Source organism: Rhizopus delemar, genomic scaffold (genome assembly GCF_000149305.1).
Source record: "Rhizopus delemar RA 99-880 supercont3.2 genomic scaffold, whole genome shotgun sequence".
NCBI lineage: Eukaryota > Fungi > Mucoromycota > Mucoromycetes > Mucorales > Rhizopodaceae > Rhizopus > Rhizopus delemar.
Window position 1 is genome coordinate 1,068,498 of NW_027137828.1, and position 22,222 is coordinate 1,090,719.

General features: G+C 35.3%; 8 protein-coding genes across 8 annotated transcripts; 2 read left to right on the forward strand and 6 right to left on the reverse strand.

Annotated features, from left to right (window-relative positions):
- Nucleotides 1-366: 366 nt before the first annotated feature.
- Nucleotides 367-775, forward strand: RO3G_02637 (uncharacterized protein; the record flags this gene model as incomplete). The annotated part of the gene is made up of 2 exons (XM_067657228.1): nucleotides 367-708; nucleotides 761-775. 2 exons carry the CDS (start codon nucleotides 367-369, stop codon nucleotides 773-775), a joined length of 357 nt encoding a protein of 118 aa, XP_067513329.1.
- Nucleotides 776-943: 168 nt separating this feature from the next.
- Nucleotides 944-1,670, reverse strand: RO3G_02638 (uncharacterized protein; the record flags this gene model as incomplete). The annotated part of the gene is made up of 5 exons (XM_067657229.1): nucleotides 944-952; nucleotides 982-1,033; nucleotides 1,160-1,293; nucleotides 1,341-1,453; nucleotides 1,511-1,670. The coding sequence occupies 5 exons, from the start codon at nucleotides 1,668-1,670 to the stop codon at nucleotides 944-946; spliced, it is 468 nt and encodes a 155-aa protein (XP_067513330.1).
- Nucleotides 1,671-2,255: 585 nt separating this feature from the next.
- RO3G_02639 (uncharacterized protein) lies at nucleotides 2,256-3,712 on the reverse strand (the record flags this gene model as incomplete). Its single annotated transcript, XM_067657230.1, has 3 exons — nucleotides 2,256-3,034; nucleotides 3,088-3,187; nucleotides 3,242-3,712. 3 exons carry the CDS (start codon nucleotides 3,710-3,712, stop codon nucleotides 2,256-2,258), a joined length of 1,350 nt encoding a protein of 449 aa, XP_067513331.1.
- Nucleotides 3,713-7,805: 4,093 nt separating this feature from the next.
- On the forward strand, nucleotides 7,806-9,282 carry RO3G_02640 (uncharacterized protein; the record flags this gene model as incomplete). The annotated part of the gene is made up of 2 exons (XM_067657231.1): nucleotides 7,806-8,402; nucleotides 8,464-9,282. The coding sequence occupies 2 exons, from the start codon at nucleotides 7,806-7,808 to the stop codon at nucleotides 9,280-9,282; spliced, it is 1,416 nt and encodes a 471-aa protein (XP_067513332.1).
- A 1,164-nt stretch (nucleotides 9,283-10,446) lies between these two features.
- Nucleotides 10,447-12,140, reverse strand: RO3G_02641 (uncharacterized protein; the record flags this gene model as incomplete). Its single annotated transcript, XM_067657232.1, has 5 exons — nucleotides 10,447-10,472; nucleotides 10,628-10,783; nucleotides 10,828-10,959; nucleotides 11,014-11,132; nucleotides 11,188-12,140. The coding sequence occupies 5 exons, from the start codon at nucleotides 12,138-12,140 to the stop codon at nucleotides 10,447-10,449; spliced, it is 1,386 nt and encodes a 461-aa protein (XP_067513333.1).
- Nucleotides 12,141-13,663: 1,523 nt separating this feature from the next.
- RO3G_02642 (uncharacterized protein) lies at nucleotides 13,664-16,633 on the reverse strand (the record flags this gene model as incomplete). Its single annotated transcript, XM_067657233.1, has 5 exons — nucleotides 13,664-15,517; nucleotides 15,568-15,809; nucleotides 15,872-15,997; nucleotides 16,055-16,201; nucleotides 16,261-16,633. The coding sequence occupies 5 exons, from the start codon at nucleotides 16,631-16,633 to the stop codon at nucleotides 13,664-13,666; spliced, it is 2,742 nt and encodes a 913-aa protein (XP_067513334.1).
- Nucleotides 16,634-18,222: 1,589 nt separating this feature from the next.
- Nucleotides 18,223-19,175, reverse strand: RO3G_02643 (uncharacterized protein; the record flags this gene model as incomplete). The annotated part of the gene is made up of 2 exons (XM_067657234.1): nucleotides 18,223-18,240; nucleotides 18,363-19,175. 2 exons carry the CDS (start codon nucleotides 19,173-19,175, stop codon nucleotides 18,223-18,225), a joined length of 831 nt encoding a protein of 276 aa, XP_067513335.1.
- Nucleotides 19,176-20,583: 1,408 nt separating this feature from the next.
- Nucleotides 20,584-20,827, reverse strand: RO3G_02644 (uncharacterized protein; the record flags this gene model as incomplete). Its single annotated transcript, XM_067657235.1, has 2 exons — nucleotides 20,584-20,713; nucleotides 20,760-20,827. 2 exons carry the CDS (start codon nucleotides 20,825-20,827, stop codon nucleotides 20,584-20,586), a joined length of 198 nt encoding a protein of 65 aa, XP_067513336.1.
- Between the last annotated feature and the right edge of the window lie 1,395 nt (nucleotides 20,828-22,222).

Consider the following 22,222-nt stretch of genomic DNA (forward strand, 5'->3'; position numbering starts at 1 on the left):
ACACTGTGAATATCAGCCGATATACTTTATGACTGTCTTTATTAAGCCAATCATGTCACATCAACTCCTATTTCTTTTAAATCCTTTTTGTTTTTCTTCTCTTGTTTCCTTCTTTTTCATTTTTTTTTTTTTACTTCTTTTTTTTTTTTTTTTAAAGAACTTGTTGATTCACAACCTATTTATTTAAACAAGTGGTGATTTTATATCATAAATCACCCTTTTCATAAAGCCTATCAAGTGTCATTTAACAGAAGCAACGTTTTGTATTCTTTAAAAGCAAATAATAACAATGAATTATCTTATATTCCACGGCAATACTACCCCAAAGAAAACAACACAACAGCAATTTATGAAAACACACCCACAATGTCAGACATTTATAGCTCATCCATCGATTTCTCGTCATCTACTTTATCCCAAAGAGGTATTAAAGCTGGATTTTTATCTGGTCAACAGTCTTCAACCGCCATGAGAAAAGAAAAAACAAATAATCATTCTAACAACTGGCGCAAATCTTCTCATGACACGAATAATAACACACCGGATAATAATAATGACTTGAATATCGTTTTATCGCTAGCTTCATCGTCTACAGGCAAACGTTCATCATCTGTCGACAATGAGTTAAAGAGAGCAAAGAAGAAGAGAAAGACAGAAGATGAAGAAGTAGTCTTGTTTGGTCCAATCCCTACTATGAATACAATAACTGTTAAAGCTATGGATGATGACTTGATAATGAATGATGAAACGGTATTTCAAGAACTTGAAAGAATAATTAATAACAATAACACTCTTCTATCACCGCCTACTTCCCCTATCTTATCTTATTTAACAACACATGATGAATTATTATTAAACGATGATTTTGTCTTATTTCCTTAATAAACTATATATTTTTTTTTATTGTCTTTCTACAACAAAGCTTTTCAAAATGGATTTAATTTCATCTATTCTATCCAACAGTGTCTGTGCTATTTTTACAGTTTCTTTTCTTGTTTGACGTGCATCCAAATGATCTTGTTTACAAGAGATGCTATCCAAGTCAAATAAGATGTGCATCAATTGTTCTCCAAGATAGGCCGCGGTGTATATTTGTTTATTCTTTTCCTTTTCTGTCTTTATTGGTTGAGTTATAAAGCATTTTATGTCCTTTTCGTACTGTTTCAATTGTGGCGCAATATCACTTTCTATCTTCTTTTTAATTGATTCTAATCGCTCTAACGCAACTTCTTCTTCTTTTGATCGAATATGTTCTCTTGTCTCATTTAATTTGTCAGATCTTCGGTGGTGATCCTAATAGTAACCTAAGCATAACATTTCTTTCATCTTTCTTTATTTACTCTATCCTTGAACCCTTGCTCTTTGTGTCCACTGTTCTTTAACTTGAGTGTAATATGACATCCTGGATGAATCCCATAAATGCTCAAAGGCAAATTATCATTGTTCATCACGGCTGTGGAAAATATTTAAATATTTTTTTTTCTCTCTTTTTTTTTTTTTTTTTTTATACCTCCAAATGCAAGTAGATTGATCTTGTGAGAATCAATACCTGTCATTCGAGAACAATATTCTTTCAAGTCTTTTACTGTTGCCTGCTTCAATTCTTGTACACTGTTGTACTCTACTGGAAACTTTTTTCCTTGCCAACTGACTTTTATCACAACAGACATTGATCTTTAAAAACGAAATTTCCTTTTTTTTTTGGTGAAAAGAAGAGCAAATAATTTTCATGCTTGAATCCATAACCGGGCCGGAGTTTTACCATGTCAAGCTAATACGCAGAAAAGAGTGATGAATATTTTCAACAACTTGAATAAACACCCTCCCTCCAGTTCAAGACCTGTTTAAGATCAGCAAAGGTTATTTAAAGGGATTCTTCTTTTCTCTTTTGTCTTACTTGATTCAAAGCATTTTACAGTTTAAACTTTACAATTGCTTTAAAAATTCCTATTTAAAGTATAAAAATAGCAAATTACATCATCAACTGCGCATTGTGTTCATCTTTGTCTTGCACAACAGAGCCCTTGAAATGACTAATTCTGTTAATTTAGATTATGTGTATGCGTGTGGATATTGGTTTCAGTTGTGATCGTCTAACAGATAAATATAACAAGTTGAATAGTATTGAACATGAAGCGTAAATAGAATTTTATTTTTATACAAACATATACTTTAAAGTATAACAGAATAATTAATAATGTGATGCATCCCATCTAAATGTATCTAGAAAGACTGTGTAATCTCTATTTCTTTCATTAAGCCATATAGACGATTGTAATTATTCCAAGAAGGAAAGAAGAAAACCCTGAATAGGTAAGATGAGTACCAGAGCTGGTAGAAGCACTTGAACCAGAAAGAACCACAGAAGATGATGAAGATGATTCTGCTGAGGAAGAAGTCTCTGAAACAGAAGGCGACGCAGCTACAGAAGCAGCAGGAGAAGATGAGGCTACGGCATTGGAAGTTGTGTTTGATGGAATAGATCCGTCAGCAATAGGATATACAAAGTTAGTTTCCCAGTAAGGATGTGAGATATTAAAGCATTGATTCCAGGGCATGACATTAAATGCCTCTTTGACCTGGGGTAACCATTTTTCAGCCATAGAGACAGTAGAATTATTAAGCTCATGCTGAAGAACAATGTGTCCTGTAGAGCTGTCACTACCATTCTTACGAGCCGCAATCCAGTTTTCAAAATAGCCATCTACAGTCGAAGGAGACAAGTTTCCTCCGCCATCGCCAGGCATGTTCCAATCATCCGTATCTTCATCCCAAATGACAGTAGCTAAACCCATTTGCCATGCAATAGCACGAACACGATCGTCAACATCACCATAGGGAGGTCTCCAACATTTGGATGTCACACCAGTCACTTCTTTGATCGCACGAAGTGTCCAGTATAATTCAGCAACTACAGCTTCATTCTTAAGTGAAGTCATGGCTGGATGAGACCAGGTATGAACACAGATTGTATGACCATCAGCTAAAGCTCTCTGTGCTGCTGCAGGTGCTTCAATCACATTGGAACCAATGTCTAATGAAATAAAGAGTTAAAAAAGAATAATTTATCACTCTTGAATGCCTTACAAAAGAGACCCGCCTTTTGACTGTGGTTTGCTAAAAAGTCATACAAGTTAGGTTCTGCCCAAGTACCGGCATCGCTTGTAAGGGGTCCATCATCATAAGTCTATTGCCAAGTCAGATAAACAAAAAAGCATTCCCCCCTTTCTTTTCAACTTACCAAACCCCATTCACCTACATTTGGGCAACGGTAGTAATCCGGAGCAATCACTGGATTTTTAGATTCAACGCAGCCAGAGGCACTCCACCAGCAATCGGGGTCCTTATCAGAGTCGTATCCATCCATATTAAGATCTCCATTCGAATCCGCTTTACGAACAGTGCTGTTGGGCACAAAGCTCCAATCGATAGAGTCAATAGCAGCCTTCACCTCAGCGGAGCTCGTCGAAGGTGTCTTCCAACCTTCGGGATAAGCAGAATGATTAAATTCAAGTGTGGGTAGTGATCCAGTAGGTATATTATTATCACCAGGATAGGACTGTACGTTGCCAGATAGAGGTGTTATGTTTGAAAGGTAAGCAGGAGATGTTTGTGCAGGAGGAGAAGATGTTGTGTTTGATTGAGCATTGACAAAAGTGAAAAGAACTGCTACAGCAGAAGATAAAGCCATTGCGTTATGAAACCAGACCATATTTGTTGGTGTATGTGAAAGGAGATGGTTTAAACAGGCTGTGAAAATAAAGAGAAAATATGGTGGTATTTATATCTATTTTTTGTAAACTCGCTGACTTGATGTATGCCGCACCGCCATGCCATCAAATCTGTGTGCATGAAGCTGTTTTGTATCACGATAGTGATTAAAAAAGATGTTTTGCCCAAAAATAGTCTTCAAATGATTAAGGTTTTGTAGAATATAAACATCTCTTTGGGCTTGTTTTTTCAGCCTCCTTTTTGTACAGAACGTATTATCAAAAGGGATATTTAATTTCCCGAGAAATCAATGCTTTTCTTTAAGCCTTTGCAGACTCGAAAACTATACTTTTTGAATATTGTTTTTACAGGTAGCTATTGATTATATAATAACAAGAGAATAAATAATAATGACGATAAACGTAAATGGTTATTTGAAATATATCAAGTCATTTAAAGTGTTGCAGAAAAACCTATTTTTGGGTGACAGTAACTCAAGCATAGCTATTTTAATCTTTTTAGTACGCAAGGAACCCAACAATAGCAAAAGAGAGAAAGTGGGGCTAGACTCTTGCTTATTGACCATAAAACCAAAGAGAATAATTGATTACGTGTTATCCAATGTTTGTTACCAAGTAAAACTGCCGATGGCGTCAATCCAAAATTTTGAATTCACTTGCGGACGTTCTTCCGTTTCCGTCGGGAAACACTTGTCTCAAGCATTCGTGTTTATGTCGGAGAACTAAGATAAATCTATAAAAATAGTATTCTCTGGATTTTTAAGACAGTGTGATTATACAGCAATTCTCCGGAAAAATGTCACGCAATCCGCGGCTCAAGAAATAAGGGGGAGGCAAGAAAAATAGATTTAGCTTACTTTTAAACCCTTCCCAACCAATAACTGGCTATCTAATGACGAAATGGTACCCTAAAGGATAAGTATCTGGAAAGAAAGAGAAAGCTTTTCAAATGGTATGAGTTTGAGAGAAGGAAAAGAAAAAAAAAAAAAAAAAGAGAATAGTAAAAGAGCAAATCTGAATTGCAACGCTCTAGATACTCATTATTTGCTTTTTTGTGCATATGTATGTGGGTGATCTTTGTCACTTTCTTTTCGATGAAAATACAACTATTCAATACAAAGTATACGCCTACAAGAATAGTCTTTATGTACTGTTGATTGCTTCACTAGTTCCCCATAACACACACTTTATCCTCATTATTCCACATTGCTACTGTTAGTATGGAATATTATCGCACAAGTTAGAAAAGTATGTCAATCTGAGAATGCATCGATAGCGTCAATGTTTGGAAAAAGCTGTACTGATAATAGATATCGTTGGCTACAAAAGATAAAGATTTATTGAGGTTTGGACGTCTACATTATAAATTTAACATGCTCATACTAATTTGATTATTTATTTTAAATTAAAATAAAAAAGTACGAAAATTAACCAAGCTTATTACCAATAGCAAAAGAATCTATTCTCGTCTTTTGCTTAATTTGAGATAGTATACTATTTGTTTTTTAAAGTGTCTATGCATCTTGATGCTTTTATTCATTTTCCATCAATCATTTACATTATGAATGATGTTAGCAGCTTCATACCGAAGGCTTCATTTTATAGCGTGTGTAGAAAATTCTATTAAATGAGAATTCTGTACCTTCTCCTGAATTCTTACAATCTTAAATTTCAGCAGTTTTTGTAATCATCCGGTGTTCTCTCTTTTTAAGATTAATATCGAAGAACCATTAATAATGAAAGTATCACCTTTTACGTCTATTGTAGAATACAGATATAATCCTGTGTTGAAATGAGGGTTGGTATAGACAAGATTTAAGAAATAAAGTTAATTCATCTTTTTTTAATTCGTTGTATGATTCAAAAGCTAATTGGCAAGTAGTCTTTTCACGTTTGCATGAAGCTTTTAAAAGGTTCATGCTGCTCCCTGTTTCTAACTAGATGCAGTTGTGCATAATAATCATCATCATCCGCAACCGTGTACGCATAAATACCGCACTGCTTGTTGATAAATACATCAGTTCGTTAGAAGCTTTATAAATAAATGAACACAATGCAACCAACACATTTGATTCAAAAGAAAAAAAGCAATGTCTCCTCGATAGATCGAAGCTGCGCCATATAATAGAAATTTGCCTAAATCAGCATGACAACGCTCATGGGACCTATCTTAAAAACTGCGATTCCAAGGACACGAGGTTTATAGACCAGATTAAGCAACAAGACTTTACAGCACGTATTCAGGGCAATACAAATCAATTGAGCTAGAATCACGAAAGATTTTTCTTAAACAGTAACATATTTTAAAGTATTCCCAACACAAATGGTTTTTAGATCCTACAAGACAGCTGTTTGCTTTTGAAAAGCAAAAATAAAAAAAAAAACTTTTGTTTGTATTAATAGAATAAGCTTTGAATTGCGATTTCAAACATCTTTTTTTTTTGTCTGCGATTCAATATGCAAATGAAAAAGCCGCTACTAGCAAACTATCGTGCCCATTATGTTTTCAGACTATCCAAAGGCCTCTAGGGCTCCTGGTTCGTTAGTCACGCTATAGGTATCTTAAAACATAAGATTAGCATACTTTCGGATTTATAATAGACTACGCGTGTTTCATAGCTATTTCGTGAACAATATCGTTGGATAATTCGGTTGTAATCACAAAAGAGGATAGATGCGTGTGTTGCCATAGAAACTACTGTAGGATCCTTAAAAAATAGTAGTTTAGGGTTTAGTAATACTACAATGCCCATTGTGTATGTTACGTCCTACTTTTACCTCTTGGCAATTGACTTGAAAAGCAAAAGCTGTTTTTGCTTGTTATATTGAATTCTTTTTTTAAAAAAAGATATTTTTACAATTGCTCAGCATTGTTATAAAGAACATTTAATTATGTAATGAATTCATTTTTGAGGGAAAAAAATGCTAAATGGATATATATTTTACAACTGGTTTTTCTAATCGATGTTACGCAATTCATGTAGTACACGTATACAATAGTACAAATATAGAAGTAAACCATCTTTAAAATCAGAGGTTTTATAATTTCAAATAACCTCTTTTGGTGATTTATAACTTCGCCCTCACACACACAACCAACAAGATAAAAATAAAATTCTGTAAATGTCTTATATATTGTACACAAGCGCATCTACGGAGGTTGCACAGCTGGGGCCATGCGCCAAAATAAAAATAGTAGCAGATTTGCCTTACGCTTAAATGGTCCCATCCACTATTAAAATTTGTTTTCACATACTTGCATCATTTTGGTCTTGAGAGTTGTTTGCAGATCATTTAAACTGTAATTAATGTTTAGTTTGCTTGTTAAAGTGGGAAGCTTCTTAGAAATGAAATTAACAATTCACACTAGTAAACGTCTTTTAGTGAGTACATTTTAAACCCGATAGCTTGGGTGTCATGTCATGTGATATTCACTTATTCTATAGAAAAGAAAGTAAGATTTCTTGTATAATTCATTATACATAACCCGTGCATTTCTTCTTGTTTAGGTAAATTTTGAGCACTAAAAAACATAAAATCTTTAAATTTCCTTTTATGTAACAATAAAAATAAATATAAAAAAGTTTCACACTTTAAATGATAGAAAACAGCCAGCCATTGAAAGGTGCTATTTTCTAATTACTTTAAATATTTCAAGGGCACAAGATTAATAAGTTATAAGCAAGTACAAAGAACAAACTATTGATCTTGAATGGATATCAATGTTAAGGGAATCAGAAGCTAGGCTTGGCTTCCAACTATCACAGTTTCTTATAGCGTTGCAACTTTATGAATGCTATTCCTAGTTGCAAATCTTTTATTGTCAATGTGATATCATCGCGGTAAAACCATTGTCGCTTTTTTTTTTGTTTTTTACCTGGGAAGGTAACCTTCTTGTATTAAAACGGAGTATGTCAACATGCGTTAAATTGATCCCCCAATCCACCACTAGTAGGACTGAAAAATAATTGATTAAACCCGACATTTTAATATGCGATTGTGAAGTGCGCGTATATAAAGCACCTTGACTTTTTATTAAACCTCCCTTTTTTTTAGTATCTTCAAAGAAAAAAAATGTATCTTACTGGTATTGGTGCATTCATTCTTGCCACTGGCTCATTTGTATCAGCCGCAACCACCACTTCTTCCAGTGCCTCAAGCACTAGCAGCGGCATCCTTGCTGTTCAATCACCCACATGGCTTCCTGACTTCCCTATTCCTAGTGATGTTGCTTCTGGATACCCCACAGGTTCACCCAATATCACTAGTACCTTATCCCATAAAACATTGAACCTTAAAGATTACCCTGAACCTTGGGGAAAGCCTACTACTGACCATCCTGAAATCAAGGCTGTTATCAAAGCAATTGATTGGTCCAAGGTCCCTAAGGCTCCTGTTCGTAAGGCTGGTTCCAATGGTGATCTTATCATGACTGGATATGATGCATCCAAGGATCCTTACTGCTGGTGGTCCGATAGCAATTGTGTTAAGCCTAAGGCTTCTTATTTGCCCGAAGATGTCTCAATCTGTCCCAATGCTGGTGATTGGGGTCTTAATTATGATGATGGACCTTACAACTACAGCGATGATGATAAAGAACTCAACAAATATGCTGAGCCCGAGCTTTACAATTTCTTAGCAAAGACTAATAACCAAAAGGCTACTCTCTTTGTAAGTTTTGTTTCTAGAAATAGGTTCTGTGAAACACAGACTAATTTATTTCCTTTAATAGTACATTGGTTCCAATGTTGCTACTTTCCCTGCAGCTGCCAGACGTGCTCTTAACGATGGTCATGTTCTTTGCGTACACACCTGGTCTCATCCCCAAATGACTGCCCAAACTAACGAACAAGTTGTTGCTGAACTTTATTGGACACTTCGTGCCATTAAGGAGGCCACTGGTGTCACAACCAAGTGTTGGAGACCTCCTTATGGTGATGTTGACGATCGTGTTCGTGCTATTGCTTGGCAAATGGGTATGAGAACCTATCTTTGGGATGAAGATACTAATGATTGGAACATGCCTGGTGATGGCGGAGGAAACTTGTCTCCTTCCAAGGTCGATGGCTACTTTGAAGGCTGGATTAAAAACCAAAAGAGTGGAAAGGAAACCCATGGTCACATTGTCCTTGAGCATGAACTTAACAATGCTACTGTAAAGATGACCGAAAAATGGTTGCCTAAACTTCAAGAAACTTTCAACGTTCAAACAATTCATCACTGTATGAACATTTCTCAACCTTACTGGGAAACTAACTGGGTTTATCCAACTGCTGCTGACCCTAACCCTGCTTCTAACAGCACAAACTCTACTGCTACTTCCTCTGGTGATGCTTCCTCCACAACTATTGTTCTTGGTTCTACTGCTTCATCAAGCGCTTCCGAAGCTGCTGCTGCATCTGAAACCCCCTCAGGTGCTTCCACCGAATCTAGCTCTTCAAGCTCCACTGTGAACGTAAACAATAACGCCGCCCTTAGCTCTGCCTCTACTACAACAGTCGGTGCTGCCTCTTTCTTGGCTGCTGCTGCTGTTGTCAGTTATATTTTCTAGATTTTTATGGATACATAGCTTTTTGCTGTTTGTGTTATAATATGTTTACATAAACATTTTTTTTTCTTTGCATCTTTCATATTATCCTTTAGCAAATGTATATTTTAAATTTTTAATAATAAAAAAAAATACATCAAAATTTACTTCGATGTGTTTAGAATTCTTTATTTAGATTTTACAAAAATTGATGCTGCATTGAAGACAATGTAAGAAAAAAACCCCTTACAATGTTGTACAGGTCAAGCGATTTTTTAGTGAGCATCCGCAAGTTCGCAAGTCCCATAAAGGGCACCGTTATATCTACGACAATATAGTTTTTCTCCACATACTACATTTTGACTACACACTATGACAGTAACATGATAAGTAAATGTTTAATGTTTCACATACGTACTTTGATGAAGAGTGGAAGGGAAAGAAGTCTCTACAGCAGCAGTTTTATGCATTAAACATACCAAAGCCAGCGAAAAAGTTATAAAAGAAATCTTCATTTTAAAAATTAAATATGAAAAGGAGCTGAAGAAATGAAACAAAAAAAAAATCAAAAGGGCAAGGTTTATATTGTAAAAAGGTTTAAATCTAGACTAAGATACGAGGAAGAAAGAAGAAGTTTTTTTATAGATTGGTTATAATTATATTGAACTTAATACAAATGTTTTTGCTTTGGATGATATTGAAATGCGTGTTAGTCCTTGTTGTTTCTCTGTTACTACCTTGCGTGCTCTATGATTAAAACTATGAGTTAAGAAATGAGATCACCTTTTTCTGATTAGTAGTCACCTTTCATAAGTTGCACTTCCTGCATTGGTTAGCACACCGAATAATAAAGATTGTTTAATGCAAAACTTATCAACACAAGAGCTTATGTGAGGTTTATAACTTTCCCAATTAATAGGATCCACCTATTTATTTTTAAAAGATTAGGTCAAAATAAAAAACATGAATTATTATTATTTCTGATTACCTTTTTTTGCAATTCATCTAATACATTATCATCGTTTAACAATGACGACTTTTCTTCATATTGCTGGAAGATGGATTTTAAAAAAAGGTAGTCAAATATCATCTGTAAGGAGCCATATTCTGTTATATCGCTATCTTTGTTACAAAGGAAAGATTGAAAGACCTCATTCATTTTTTTATGCAGCATCTGTCGTAGCCTTTTCATAATAATTTGATCAAGCATGTGGCTATTAGCACGTTGTATTTCTTCACAAACAGAGAAAATAAGACGTGTCATTGCACCAGTTGATTGTATTGGTAATCTGATGTCCTCTTCTACGTCTATTTTATAAAAAGATTGGAATTAAAAAAAAGTACTCGTCTGCTTATTTTGTATGCTTACTTTCCCATGCTGAAGCACATCCATTGTCCCACTTTGTTGCTCGCAAAATCTCTTCTAATTTTTGACTGAAGTTAGATTCTAAAAGCGACAGCCAAAGTGTATGGGCTTCATGAAAGGCCTCTAGGAATTCGTTTTGAACTTTGGTATATTTTGGATCTATAAAAATATAAGCCATGTTCATATATCAAAAGTTCATTTACCTTTATTAACTTCGCTTCTCAAAACAAATGCAGGCAGTGTTTCTGCAGATAGTGCAAGCGCTTTTGGGAGCTCCTTTGAAGATAAAGCGATATTCCTAGCTATTCTAGCAATAAACAACGAGATATCACTAGCTATTTAGTATAGTTAATAGCTATTCTCTGTTTTTTTAGTTAAGTAATGCCTACCTATTTTCTTATTAGACCAATCATGTAAGTGTTTTATTAGTGACCTTAACTTGAATGAGTAGGCCATTACAGATTCATAACATTTATTTTGGAAATAGGCCTTAATATCATTGCTATCTCTAACATAAAAAACTACGGTTATTTACCAACAATGTTTGTATGTGTTTTTTTTACTCTTCAGCACAAAAAATAGCATTTTCACTAGGCTGGAGGTGTACCAAAACATCTTTTCGTAGATCGTAAAGTAGTGTATCAAACATGTTTTGAAGCTTTCTTGAAATATCGGTTTTATCATTGACGGTATCTGTTAAAGCCGATTTAAATTGATCCAATTCTTTCTTCGAAGAAACGTTTGGCAAAGAAAAAGCAGCTTTACTACCGATTCCTGGCCATATGTTCATTGCCATTGTGATACTTTTTGATACTTCTTCTTTGTTACTATCAGGAACAATCAAAGGCCATACATTCTTCTCTGGTTGGTTAGAGAGGATATCCAGTTGTTCATCAATAATCTGCTTTGATCGACTATTGAAAGAGTCTCTTAGATGTCGTTCCCAAATGGGATAATGTCTTGACAGCAGGCGTTGAGAGATAGATTGCCATGTGTTATCTGCGTCGGCTTCGCCTAACAAGGTCCAAATTTTGAATCGGACGTTCACTAATTTTCCTTCGGTATCTAAAGCTAGCAAAATCTCGGGCAAGTACTCTTTGAGTAGTATCTCAATCCGCTCAACCCAGGCTGTCATTATTTGACGAATATCTTCCAAAGCTAACGAGGAGCCTGGATCAAGATCAGGTTTATATTTTTGTACAGATTCAGGTAAATAGCGGATAATCAGATGCACATTAGAGCTAGGTGAAAATAAACGAGTGATGGGCAATTGCGAGCCATTTCCACTGCTGCTAGTGTTTGAAGGTATCAAAAATGTCTTCTGAAAATGTGACGTGTAAAATTCCATTAAAGTCATCCCATCCTCTTTCTTTAAACAGAATACATTATCGATCTGAGCAAACGTCTGTTTGAAGACAAGAATGATATCCTTGAGTTGTCGAGCAATAAAGTGAATTGAATTTTCCATCTTTTTCGATTTATGCTGAAGCAGATCTTCAATCACTCTTGTGCGCATTTCTAAAAGCTTATTCAATGCATCTTTGAATGAAAAGCCGTTTAAAAAAATTAAACCTAACAAAGTTTCGGCCAAGTGCTACATAGTTCAGTTAGAAATTAGCAAAGATTCATCAAATGAAGCGAGCTGTAAACGGGGTCTACCTCAGAAGTTTGCTCTGATATTTGAAGATAGTGGATGGACCTTTGTATAATCTGTGATTCAAAAGAACTAATAGCATCCCACTGACTCTGAATAACTGGAAAATTAGTTTCAATATCTAATGTTGATGTTTTTTTTTCTTCCTCAAGATATTCGTGTGCTGCTTTTGCTAAGGCATATAAGCGACTGGCATGAAGATACTGGTGATTTTCTAGTGCGTGCCAAATCTAATTCCCAAAAAAAGTTGTAAGTCTCGTACATATATAAGTATTTCATAATTCTTATAAACCTGCTCAGATACATCCACTAATGATTTTATAAGCGAAGCAATTAAATAAACATGTTGGCGCTCACTATCAACGCGTACTTGAATGATGTTAGCTGTTTTTTAGACGTTATAATGAGAAACTAACTTACTTCGACTTTCATTTGCATTTGAAGCTTCACTCGTTTTTATATGTTCAACATTGCAAGCTGCTTGCATACGACATATATTTGTCTGAACTACTTGTGTGTTTTTTCTCATGGTGATTATGGCATCTGCTGTGGACATAAGTTCCAAGTATTGCTCCCTAAATCAGATCTGTGTTACTGTTGTTTGGATTCTTCAAGGTACAATGTTGGCAGCATGTATATATATGTACATACCCGACCATTGTGCGCAATTCGTTTTTCTTAGATTCTATTTCTGCTCTATATTGAAAGAAGCATCAGGAACGAAATGACAAAGAAAAAGGGAATAATGTTTTACCGTATTTTCTGTTCCAAGTCTCGAACCTCAGGAACACTTAACTCGGTGAAATACATGTCAGGATCATCCTCAAGTATAGCAAACTCTGTTGACATTATGACGAAAATAAACAAAGAAAAAAAGAATAAGATACAATTTGCTGGTTTCTTTCCTTTCCAAAAGCAGAACGCAAGTCACCCAATTTATTTTTTTTAAACCATTTGTTTAAATTCCAAATCCACTCCTCAATCATAAAGCTAAATTTGCTTGACTAAAGTAGGGTTTTGATACTTCAATACATTTAGCCTTCATACATAAGTTGTTATTACTTTGGAGGAAATATATAAGCTTTCTTTATCAACAACACCTAACAGCATTTAAAAGTTAAGACAAGTGTGCATAAACAAAAAATTAAACAGTTGAATATCATCATTATTTAGCAGTGCTTTTTCTTTCTTTTTTTTTTTTTTTTTTTTTTTTTTTTTTTTTTTTTTAATCTGACAAAAAAATAATCAGGATGACCTAATAACAAGAAACATGAAAAAAAAAATGACTAGTATAAAAAGGGGGGAGGGAAATGTTAAGCGCGTGCTGTGTGATGTGTGTGCTTGTGTATATTATAAAGGTTAAGGGTAAAGAGAAAATGTGAATTTTATACAGTGTTTTCGTCGTCTATCAATGTTATAATATCGGTTAACTCTCGCAAAATTTCCGGATCCGTTGTTGGTTTTAACATTGAAATCATGAGCCTTTCTCGAATGACAGGCATATCTAGTAAGCGGCTGGCAATATCTGAAAGAGACTGCTCATTTTCTTCTTTTTTGTTAGTTTCTTGAGATGTCACAGGCGCCTCTTGGGGCTGTCGTTGAGGTTGCTGTTGATTAATAGGTCGTTTTCGTGAACCATCGCCTCCACAGACTATAGAGCGAAGAATCTCCATGCTTCGTTTTGTAACTAGACTAAATTGAGGATTGCCTGACTCGGCTAAAGTCATGCATAGCCTAAATAGCATCATTCCTAAACTTCGGTTACGTAGCGCAAGTTCTTGTTTTACAGAGTCATTTTCTACAATTATTAGAATGTTGTACAGACCAATCACAGTCAATTCGAGTGAAGCAAGTTGATTTGATGTCATAGCATGCATTACTCTTCCATCAGCAGAAAAGTATTCTCGACGAATCACAGAGGTCAGCTCCAACCAAATATCCTCTATTGACTGGGCTATTCCAGGTTCGGACATGAAGAGGTCGTGCAATTGCTGACGATTGCTGTAACCAACAGAAAATTTAGACCATGTTTCAATGGCCAAAAGTGCGTAGTATGTGTCCGGACCATGTACTAAAAAGTCGCGAATCAAGTGAACAAATACAGCTGATAACCTTGAGTCATTCAAGCTGGTAAACATAACAATGTTGGATAAGATAATCAATATACTTTTGCGAAAATCCAGAGCATCCATTCGACGAATACCGGAAAACCATGCTTCTTTTCCAACAGTGTCTCTTCCTTCAGTCAATTGAATCTGTCTAGTTTTATCGATGATTTCTAACATCAAGCCGGTAAAACGTTGGTGTCTAGCGAGATATTCGACATTGTCATTCATAAATGATAAGTTTTTAAGAATATTAAAAATACAAAGGCATCGTTCACGTAAAGAAACCCAAATGTCTGAAGTTGTATCCTCCAGTTGAGGAATAAGACTCTTCATCTCGTCCAAAGACATATCAAACAAATCAGCATAGGTCAGATCAACCGTTACTGCATCCATTTTTTCTTGTTCGTTCTTTATATTAGGTTGGATATAATCAAATCGCTTACATGTGCCTAAAATATCCTCCTCTAAATAATCCAGTAAAACATCCAAAAGATCCTCACACTGCATCAGAGGTAAGTTTGGTGCTTGCTGATGCTGCAAATTGGGCTGAGCAGTCAACACAGTCAATATATTCAAAGCGTTCGTAAGCTCCATTTTCATACCAGACTTGAGCGATAAAATGATTGCTTGAATATCAACTATGCCTAATTCTCCAAGGTGAGGTACCACCGGCTTAATCTCGAACTTTTCAAAATACTTCAAGTCGATACCACCATATGTTTCTACATTACGAGTTTTAGGTATATAGGTTGTTGGAGAGGTGCTCGAGGGCGCTTGTGGCTGCTGACTGGAAACGCGTCGCTCCTGCGGCAATTGCTGATTGTTTTCCTTTTCAGAGGCTGCGTTTTGCCCAATGGATACCGAGTCAGACTGACCAGGAGAGGCTTTGGGAGAGGGCGTAGCAGCGGTACCCATTGGGGTATCCACGGATGGTTGTCTCATAGAACTGGACCTGACTGGGCTCATCTGTGGGGTACTGGATCCTTCAAGCTGTTGGTGCTGTTGTTGAGGCGTCGAACGCGTACTACCAGGTGTAGCAGAGTGACGAGGTACAGGAGAAGCATGAGCCTGCATGGATGCTTGTTGCATATAACTTGGTATGGCATTATAGCTCTTGGGCGTCTCTACGTCCTATTACATTGTTAAATCAATCCAAACAATACACTCTTTCTATAACTTACTTGGGATGTGTAGGAAGGTATCTGAGGGTTGCTCATAGAAGGTGACATACCTTGTTGTAACATAGCTTGCTGCTGCTGCTGTTGCTGCTGCTGTTGTTGTTGTTGCTGAGAGTTTAGTTGCTGCATATATCGGTTGGTAGCTTGAGATGGAATGACACGTCCCATTTGTGGTGAAGGCGAAATGCCGTTTCCTTGCTGAAAGTTTTGCACAGGTGATCCCATCATGGGGCCCATTGGCGAACCTAAAATTTTGCTTAATTTCTCTTTTTCGCTTCAGTTACTTTTTTAAAATGTTTATACTTACCAGTATAATCAGGTCCCAGTCTTGCTCCAGCCATATGTGTATTGCTACCAATCACTGGAGATCCAGTACCCGTCCCTGGGAAATGGGTATTGTTAAGTGCTGGAGATTGGCTTGGTGATTGCTTGGCTAAAAGGGTAAAAAATATTTGAGCTTAATTCTTTTTTTTCCTTTATCACATAGTACCTCGGTTCATAGTCAGTGCTTGTTGTTCCTGTTGCTGCTGTTGCTGCTGTTGCTGCTGCTGTTGAAGAAGTATAGCCTGAGGAGTATTAGGCATCACACTTCCATTATTTTGATACAGCCCTCTATTCTGAAAAGGAAGTGCGGTAGCTAATTAAAAAAGAATTTTAGCAAAGAGTTTTGTAGAAAAAACAATAAAAGATGCATACCTTGATTATTTCCTTGTTGAAAACCCATAATGCTTTGAGGTGAATACATTGTTTGAGGTTGCATGGACTGTCGTAGTTGTTGTTGCTGCTGCAAAGAAGAAGCAAGATTCATGTTTATGAAGTTTGGATTAAAGTTATTCATGCCATTTAATTCTGGTTGGTCGAAATTCATCAAGTCGTTTTGACCAAGTGACATGGCTCCACCAAGAATGGCAGGATTAAAAGTCATTCCTGCGTTGCCTAGTTGGTTAAATTGTTGCAAGTCTTGCTGTGTTTGTGTTTGAAAAGGCATCATCAAGTTTGGGTTTTGAGCATTTTGTTGGCTATTGAACATGCCTTGTTGAGCAGCAGCTGCAAATAGTTTTGGATCCATAATAAAAAAATGTTAACAGTATAAGGACCGTTTTTTATCTTTTAAAAGTGCGCGTGCGTGTGAGTATTGAAGAAAGAGCCTTTCTAAAATAAAAAAAAAGGTTTATTTTTGTCTGACACGTAAAAAAAAATAGCGAAAAAAAGAAAAACTTACAAATAAAAACGATGTTCAACTTTAGTCCTCTCCTGGAAATACCTTAAAAAGAAAGCAGTACCTTATTTTAATTTTTTTACTTTTGCCGGTTATTCAAAAGCAAAAATTGAACGAACAGCCTATTCTTAAATTACCACCAAAATGATGACGTAAACGTCGGCGATTCAAATAAATACCTACAAAGACACCCTCTACGTAAGCTGAAAATGGGCTACCTGACCAAAAAAAAATAAAATTGAAAGAGAAAATGGTTTATACTAACTATAGTTGTCGAAAGTGATATTTCTAGGGCACCTTTGATCTCCAAAAAGCTGGTGATTAAATTGATTGTTCAAGCGAATTGAAGATGATTTGCTATAAAAATAATTGAGCAATGTTACTATCAAGTACATTGTAAAGTATAACCGTGAAGTTAAAAGGTTAGATGATCTTCATCGAAAGAAGTAAGGCGCTTAACTAAGCAATTAAATTCAGGAGGTTCGTTTAAAAGAGATACACGTTCATCTATTTAGCAATGCTTCAAGGTGTACATTCAGCAAATCCTGAATAGCGAGTCAGGAATAAGTTCTTTACGAAGATCAAATGGCGCGTACTTATAGAATATAAAATAGCTACAGGAAGGCTTAAGCGATGCAATACAATCACACTGAAGATTTACAGTGCAAACATTAAGTACCAAAAACTTGAATAAAAATCACGTTCAAGTTTAGATGCCTCTCCCATAACACATTTAGCATGATTTCATCTAGTGTTTGCAGCAGAAAGATACCTTTTTAAGATAATTAATGAGAATAATTTCGGAATCCCCTGTAATAACTTAACAGCCTTTTGGCTGCTTCTGAAGAAATTTCTCTCCTATTTGGCTAATCTTTTATCGTCTTTGTATGGGTCACTTTATATCTGGTAGGAAGATCTTCTATATCGGCTGAAATAACAAAATGAAAATTAAAAGAGCGTTTTGGATTATTACAGTCGTTCCACTCTCAATGTGAGGATTTTGCGAAAAAAAAGTACGGGCTTTCAAATAAATATTGGGGGTCTTTCCAAAAAAAATTCACTGGTTGTTTGAAGTTCAATTCGCGGATTGTGAGAGGGTCATTTCACACTTTATTTTAAATAAAAGTATATTTGGTATTAAATTGGAATATGATTCAAACAGTTCTCAAACTGGTGCTTTGAATGCTGAATTATATTTTCAAGATGTTGAATAGGAACTTCATTCGCAGCATCAGCAATTCTTTCTTGCAAGGTTTCGGTATCTTTGAGCTTTTCACGTCTAACTTTATGTTTAACTAACGCCCAAAATTGCTTAATGGGATTAAGCTCTGGCGAATATGGAGGAAGATACACGTACTTATAGTCTCTATTTCTCTCATTGAGAATATCTTGTATCTCTTTATGAATTCTCGAATTATCCATGATAAAGTAATACCCTTTCATTCCGTCGTACTTGTCTAAAATGTTCAAGGTTTCTCGCACAAATCGCAAGTAATGGTCAGTTGTTGTGCCTTTTGGACCATCATCATTAGATGCTGCAGGGGTTTTTCTTTTTTTTGCCTCCCTGTACCTTTCTTACTTTTGGAGGTTGCTTTGGTACACGAATACTCTGATTAATCACTCCTACTGTAGATATAGCACCAATAATAGTATGAGAAGGAGCTCTTGTGGTAGGAGAGATGGTCACTGCCATCTGTCCCCTAGGAGCCCAGGTTCTGCTTGGTTTCATATTAATGTCAAAACCAGCTTCATCAATAAAAATGCAATTTTTGGAGAAATCCATATCTGTATTGCTCCATCGGATAACCCAGTCATAACGGTTTTGAATATTGTTCTCATTTGCTCTTGCCTCCGGCCAACGTGTAGTTTGCTTTAGGCTAAGATTACATTCATCTCTCATGAACTCATGTACTCTAGACTCTTTAATTTCGAGACCAGCAAATTTGCTCGGAAGCATTTCAACAGCATCCACAATATAAGCATTTGGTTCATTGTCAAAAAACTCAATAAGACTTTGTTTATGCTCATCCTGCAACCTGTTTTTGGGCCTGTTTTGATTGTCTGTTTTCTTCTTCAGAGTAAAGGAATCTGGGTCTTCTTGCAGTTTTTTCCACCAAGTGCGCGCAGTACTTTCTTTGACTTCAGCTTTCCGGGCAGCTGCAGAAACTGACATCAAGTGTTGAATTTTATGGTAGAAGAAAAGCTCTCTCGAGGCTGGTGTATATTCCAAGTATTTCTTTGAACGACTGGTCTTTACACCCTTCACAATGTCTTTGCTTTGTTCAGTCTCATTTTGAATCATGGAATCACTAGTCTTTTTTTCAAGGTACGAATCGAGATTAACCAGTTGCCTTACAGCAAAAGGGTCAGACTCCTCATCCACAATGTCCATAGCTTCGCGGCCAGACTCATAAAAAATGTTTCCTTGGCCATTTTCCTTTAGAAATACTAGCTTGTGCATTTCGCAGTTTTTTAAGAATAAAGTGTGAAATGACCCTCTCACAATCCGCGAATTGAACTTCAAACAACCAGTGAATTTTTTTTGGAAAGACCCCCAATATTTATTTGAAAGCCCGTACTTTTTTTTTCGCAAAATCCTCACATTGAGAGTGGAACGACTGTATCAACTATACATTAGTATATTGTCAATGCAAAAAAAAAAAAAAAAAAAAAAAAAAAAAAAAAAAAAAAAAACACGTTTGCAGTCAAGACACCGTATTTTCGCTTTCGATTTTAACATTGGGTTTCACTCTTTGATTGAACGCATTGGATATATAATCAACTTTATTGATAATTTATATCATTATCAATAGCGTTTACAACAATTAGCTCACTACTGAGTAGGTATCTACAATGACACTTTCAAGGGAGAAGCATTTGACTAGACATCAGGCCTAGAATATGCCATGCAAAGTATTACAAGCTTACTTAGATTTAGCTCTATCTTGTTATTAGTAGCACATCATCGCTTAGAATGACAAATTAAGTCTAGGGGTATTTTACCTATGCTTTCACATAAAAGATGCAGAAATTCCTACAACTACCTGCCACAAATAATGGTCTGATATGTACAATTCACATGTCATTAAGCGAGTATGAGTAAATTTATGTTTTACTCAAGAATTTTCAAAAATAATTATCAAATACCAGAATGTATCTGGTTGAAGAATACAACACTGGTTCGCAAAGTGTAAATTCTGAATCTAATTTTTTATAACAATTTATACTGACATTAACTTTTATAAAAAGACAGCAATTGCACGGCGCACAAGCTTTATGGGTTTGAGTTGTATTTATGCTTTTAAGAGAAGTCCCAGGGACGGTTTCTGGCTTAGATTTTATTTTAAAAAAAAACGATTGAGACATGATTGTAGTATATCAACATCGAAAGCTCTAATATTTGGTACCTAGTTGTTTTATGACACAGGTTCTACTGAATGTAACATCAGATTAGGACTATAGATTAAACTTCTATGGCTATACGGCTTCAGTTCTTCTTAAAAATAGTCATATTAGCAACTGCTACTGTTTTAGATCATGACTTGTTCAGTAGCCAGTTAAAATAGAGATCATGTCCAAAGACAACAAGGAAGAAAACACACTGCATGGATTTGGTAATTTATCAAACTGGATAAGAAAATCGTATTCTTTGCACAAATAGTTCATAGGAAGCAATAGTGTGACCAAAATTGTTGCCCTGATCCAGGTATTCACATTCTAAATACAACTTGATGATAGCCTTAATGATGTATTTAGTTCTTTGAGATATATTTGTAATGATTGATGTTCCAACTTATGAGCTAAGCAATAAAGGCTTGATCTGAGAAAACTCTACCAAAATATAGAATACAGAGCATAGGAATGTAATCAATAGCAATGTGAAATGAAGCGGGAACCCAAGGAGTTATGGCAATATCCCGATTGCTGATTCTATTTGTCTTTTGTTAGTTAAAACTTACATTGAAATATTGTTTACTTTACGCGACAGGTATGGAAGCTACATAAGAACCTTTGCATCTCTAATGTTGCTACATTGTAGATCATTTGGTTTCAGCAAAGCATATAGGCGCTATGAAGCATGAGGTTATTTATATAGTAATGTGAAAATAAAGTCTGAATCCGTTTGCAGAGTAGCTTTACAAAAAAACCAATATTAGGACGCAATTCGAACTTGCGCGTACCTCTGGCAGTAAATCAAGAAGAAAGATACGTTAAAATAGAATAAGCAATATATTCAACATGAAATTTTAACTTGAACGAAATAATCACTGCGCACGAAAGTGCAATTTTGCCTGAAACAAAAATGAGATATGCGCCAATACCTATAAAAGTAAATGATATAAAATGCGTAGCAAACTAGATAAGGTATTAACTGTTTTGTTACAGCTATAGAGTTCTAACAAAGAAAATAGTTGTAATATCAGCAAATGAATATATGACGAGTATTACTTATGCAAAATGCTACTGAAGACTAGGAAATACATATAACCAAAAGTTCTAGTCTGAAACTACCATTAGGTTTTCGCTATAGGTAGAAAGTTAAAATAAACTAAGTATTTTATACTTTGAAGAAAAAGAAAGTCAACAGAAAAAAAGAAGGCGTCTGATTATTGCTTTAACAATGACTAAGCAAGTATTGCGTATGTTTTCTCAATACTCAGAATATAAATTACCAAAAAGAAACTTAAAGATTATTATTATCGTCAACTAAGCATTTTTTGCTATAAAGATATTCTCTTACTATTTATTAGTTGAAATAATGTAAACTATGTCCAGGTATAAGCGGACAAAATTTGGTAGATGCTAAATCACAAAAGACAAACTATTACTAAATATGAAGTTAAAAAATTGGAAAAAGAGACATGATTTTGCTCTCAAAGCCCTCTCTATAATCTTTACAAACATAGAAGTTGGGTGTAAGTTGTTGTCAAGACATCCTTCTCGCACACTCACTGAAGGTATAAACTCACCTGATAATTATTTGTTCGACATGTTAACATTACGTCATCATCTTTGATGAAAGCAGTTTCAAAGATCGCATTGACAATATAAAAAAGAAAAAAAAAAAAGTGATATAGTGTTGTTGTTATTGCAGATTAATGAATAACAAAGAATTGCTTTTATTATTTTTTGAAATAGGAGAATGTGTTCTTTGTTAATTGTGGCTATGGTCATTGTCATTGGAAGAATACACGTTAAATTTAATAAACAACTATGCACTGATTACTATTTCATGCATTAAATAAACAAAAAAATAAGATAATTATTAATTGTAAATCCTTATTGTCTATTATATACTTCACTGCAGATGCATACGCAGTGTAGTAAAAAATGAGTAATACAAAGAGTCTTATTTTTTTTGTTCTCATTTGTCAATCTTAAAATGGTTTGTGCGAAACGGGGTTTAAATTTGCGTTTGATAGTAAATCGGCCATTCAT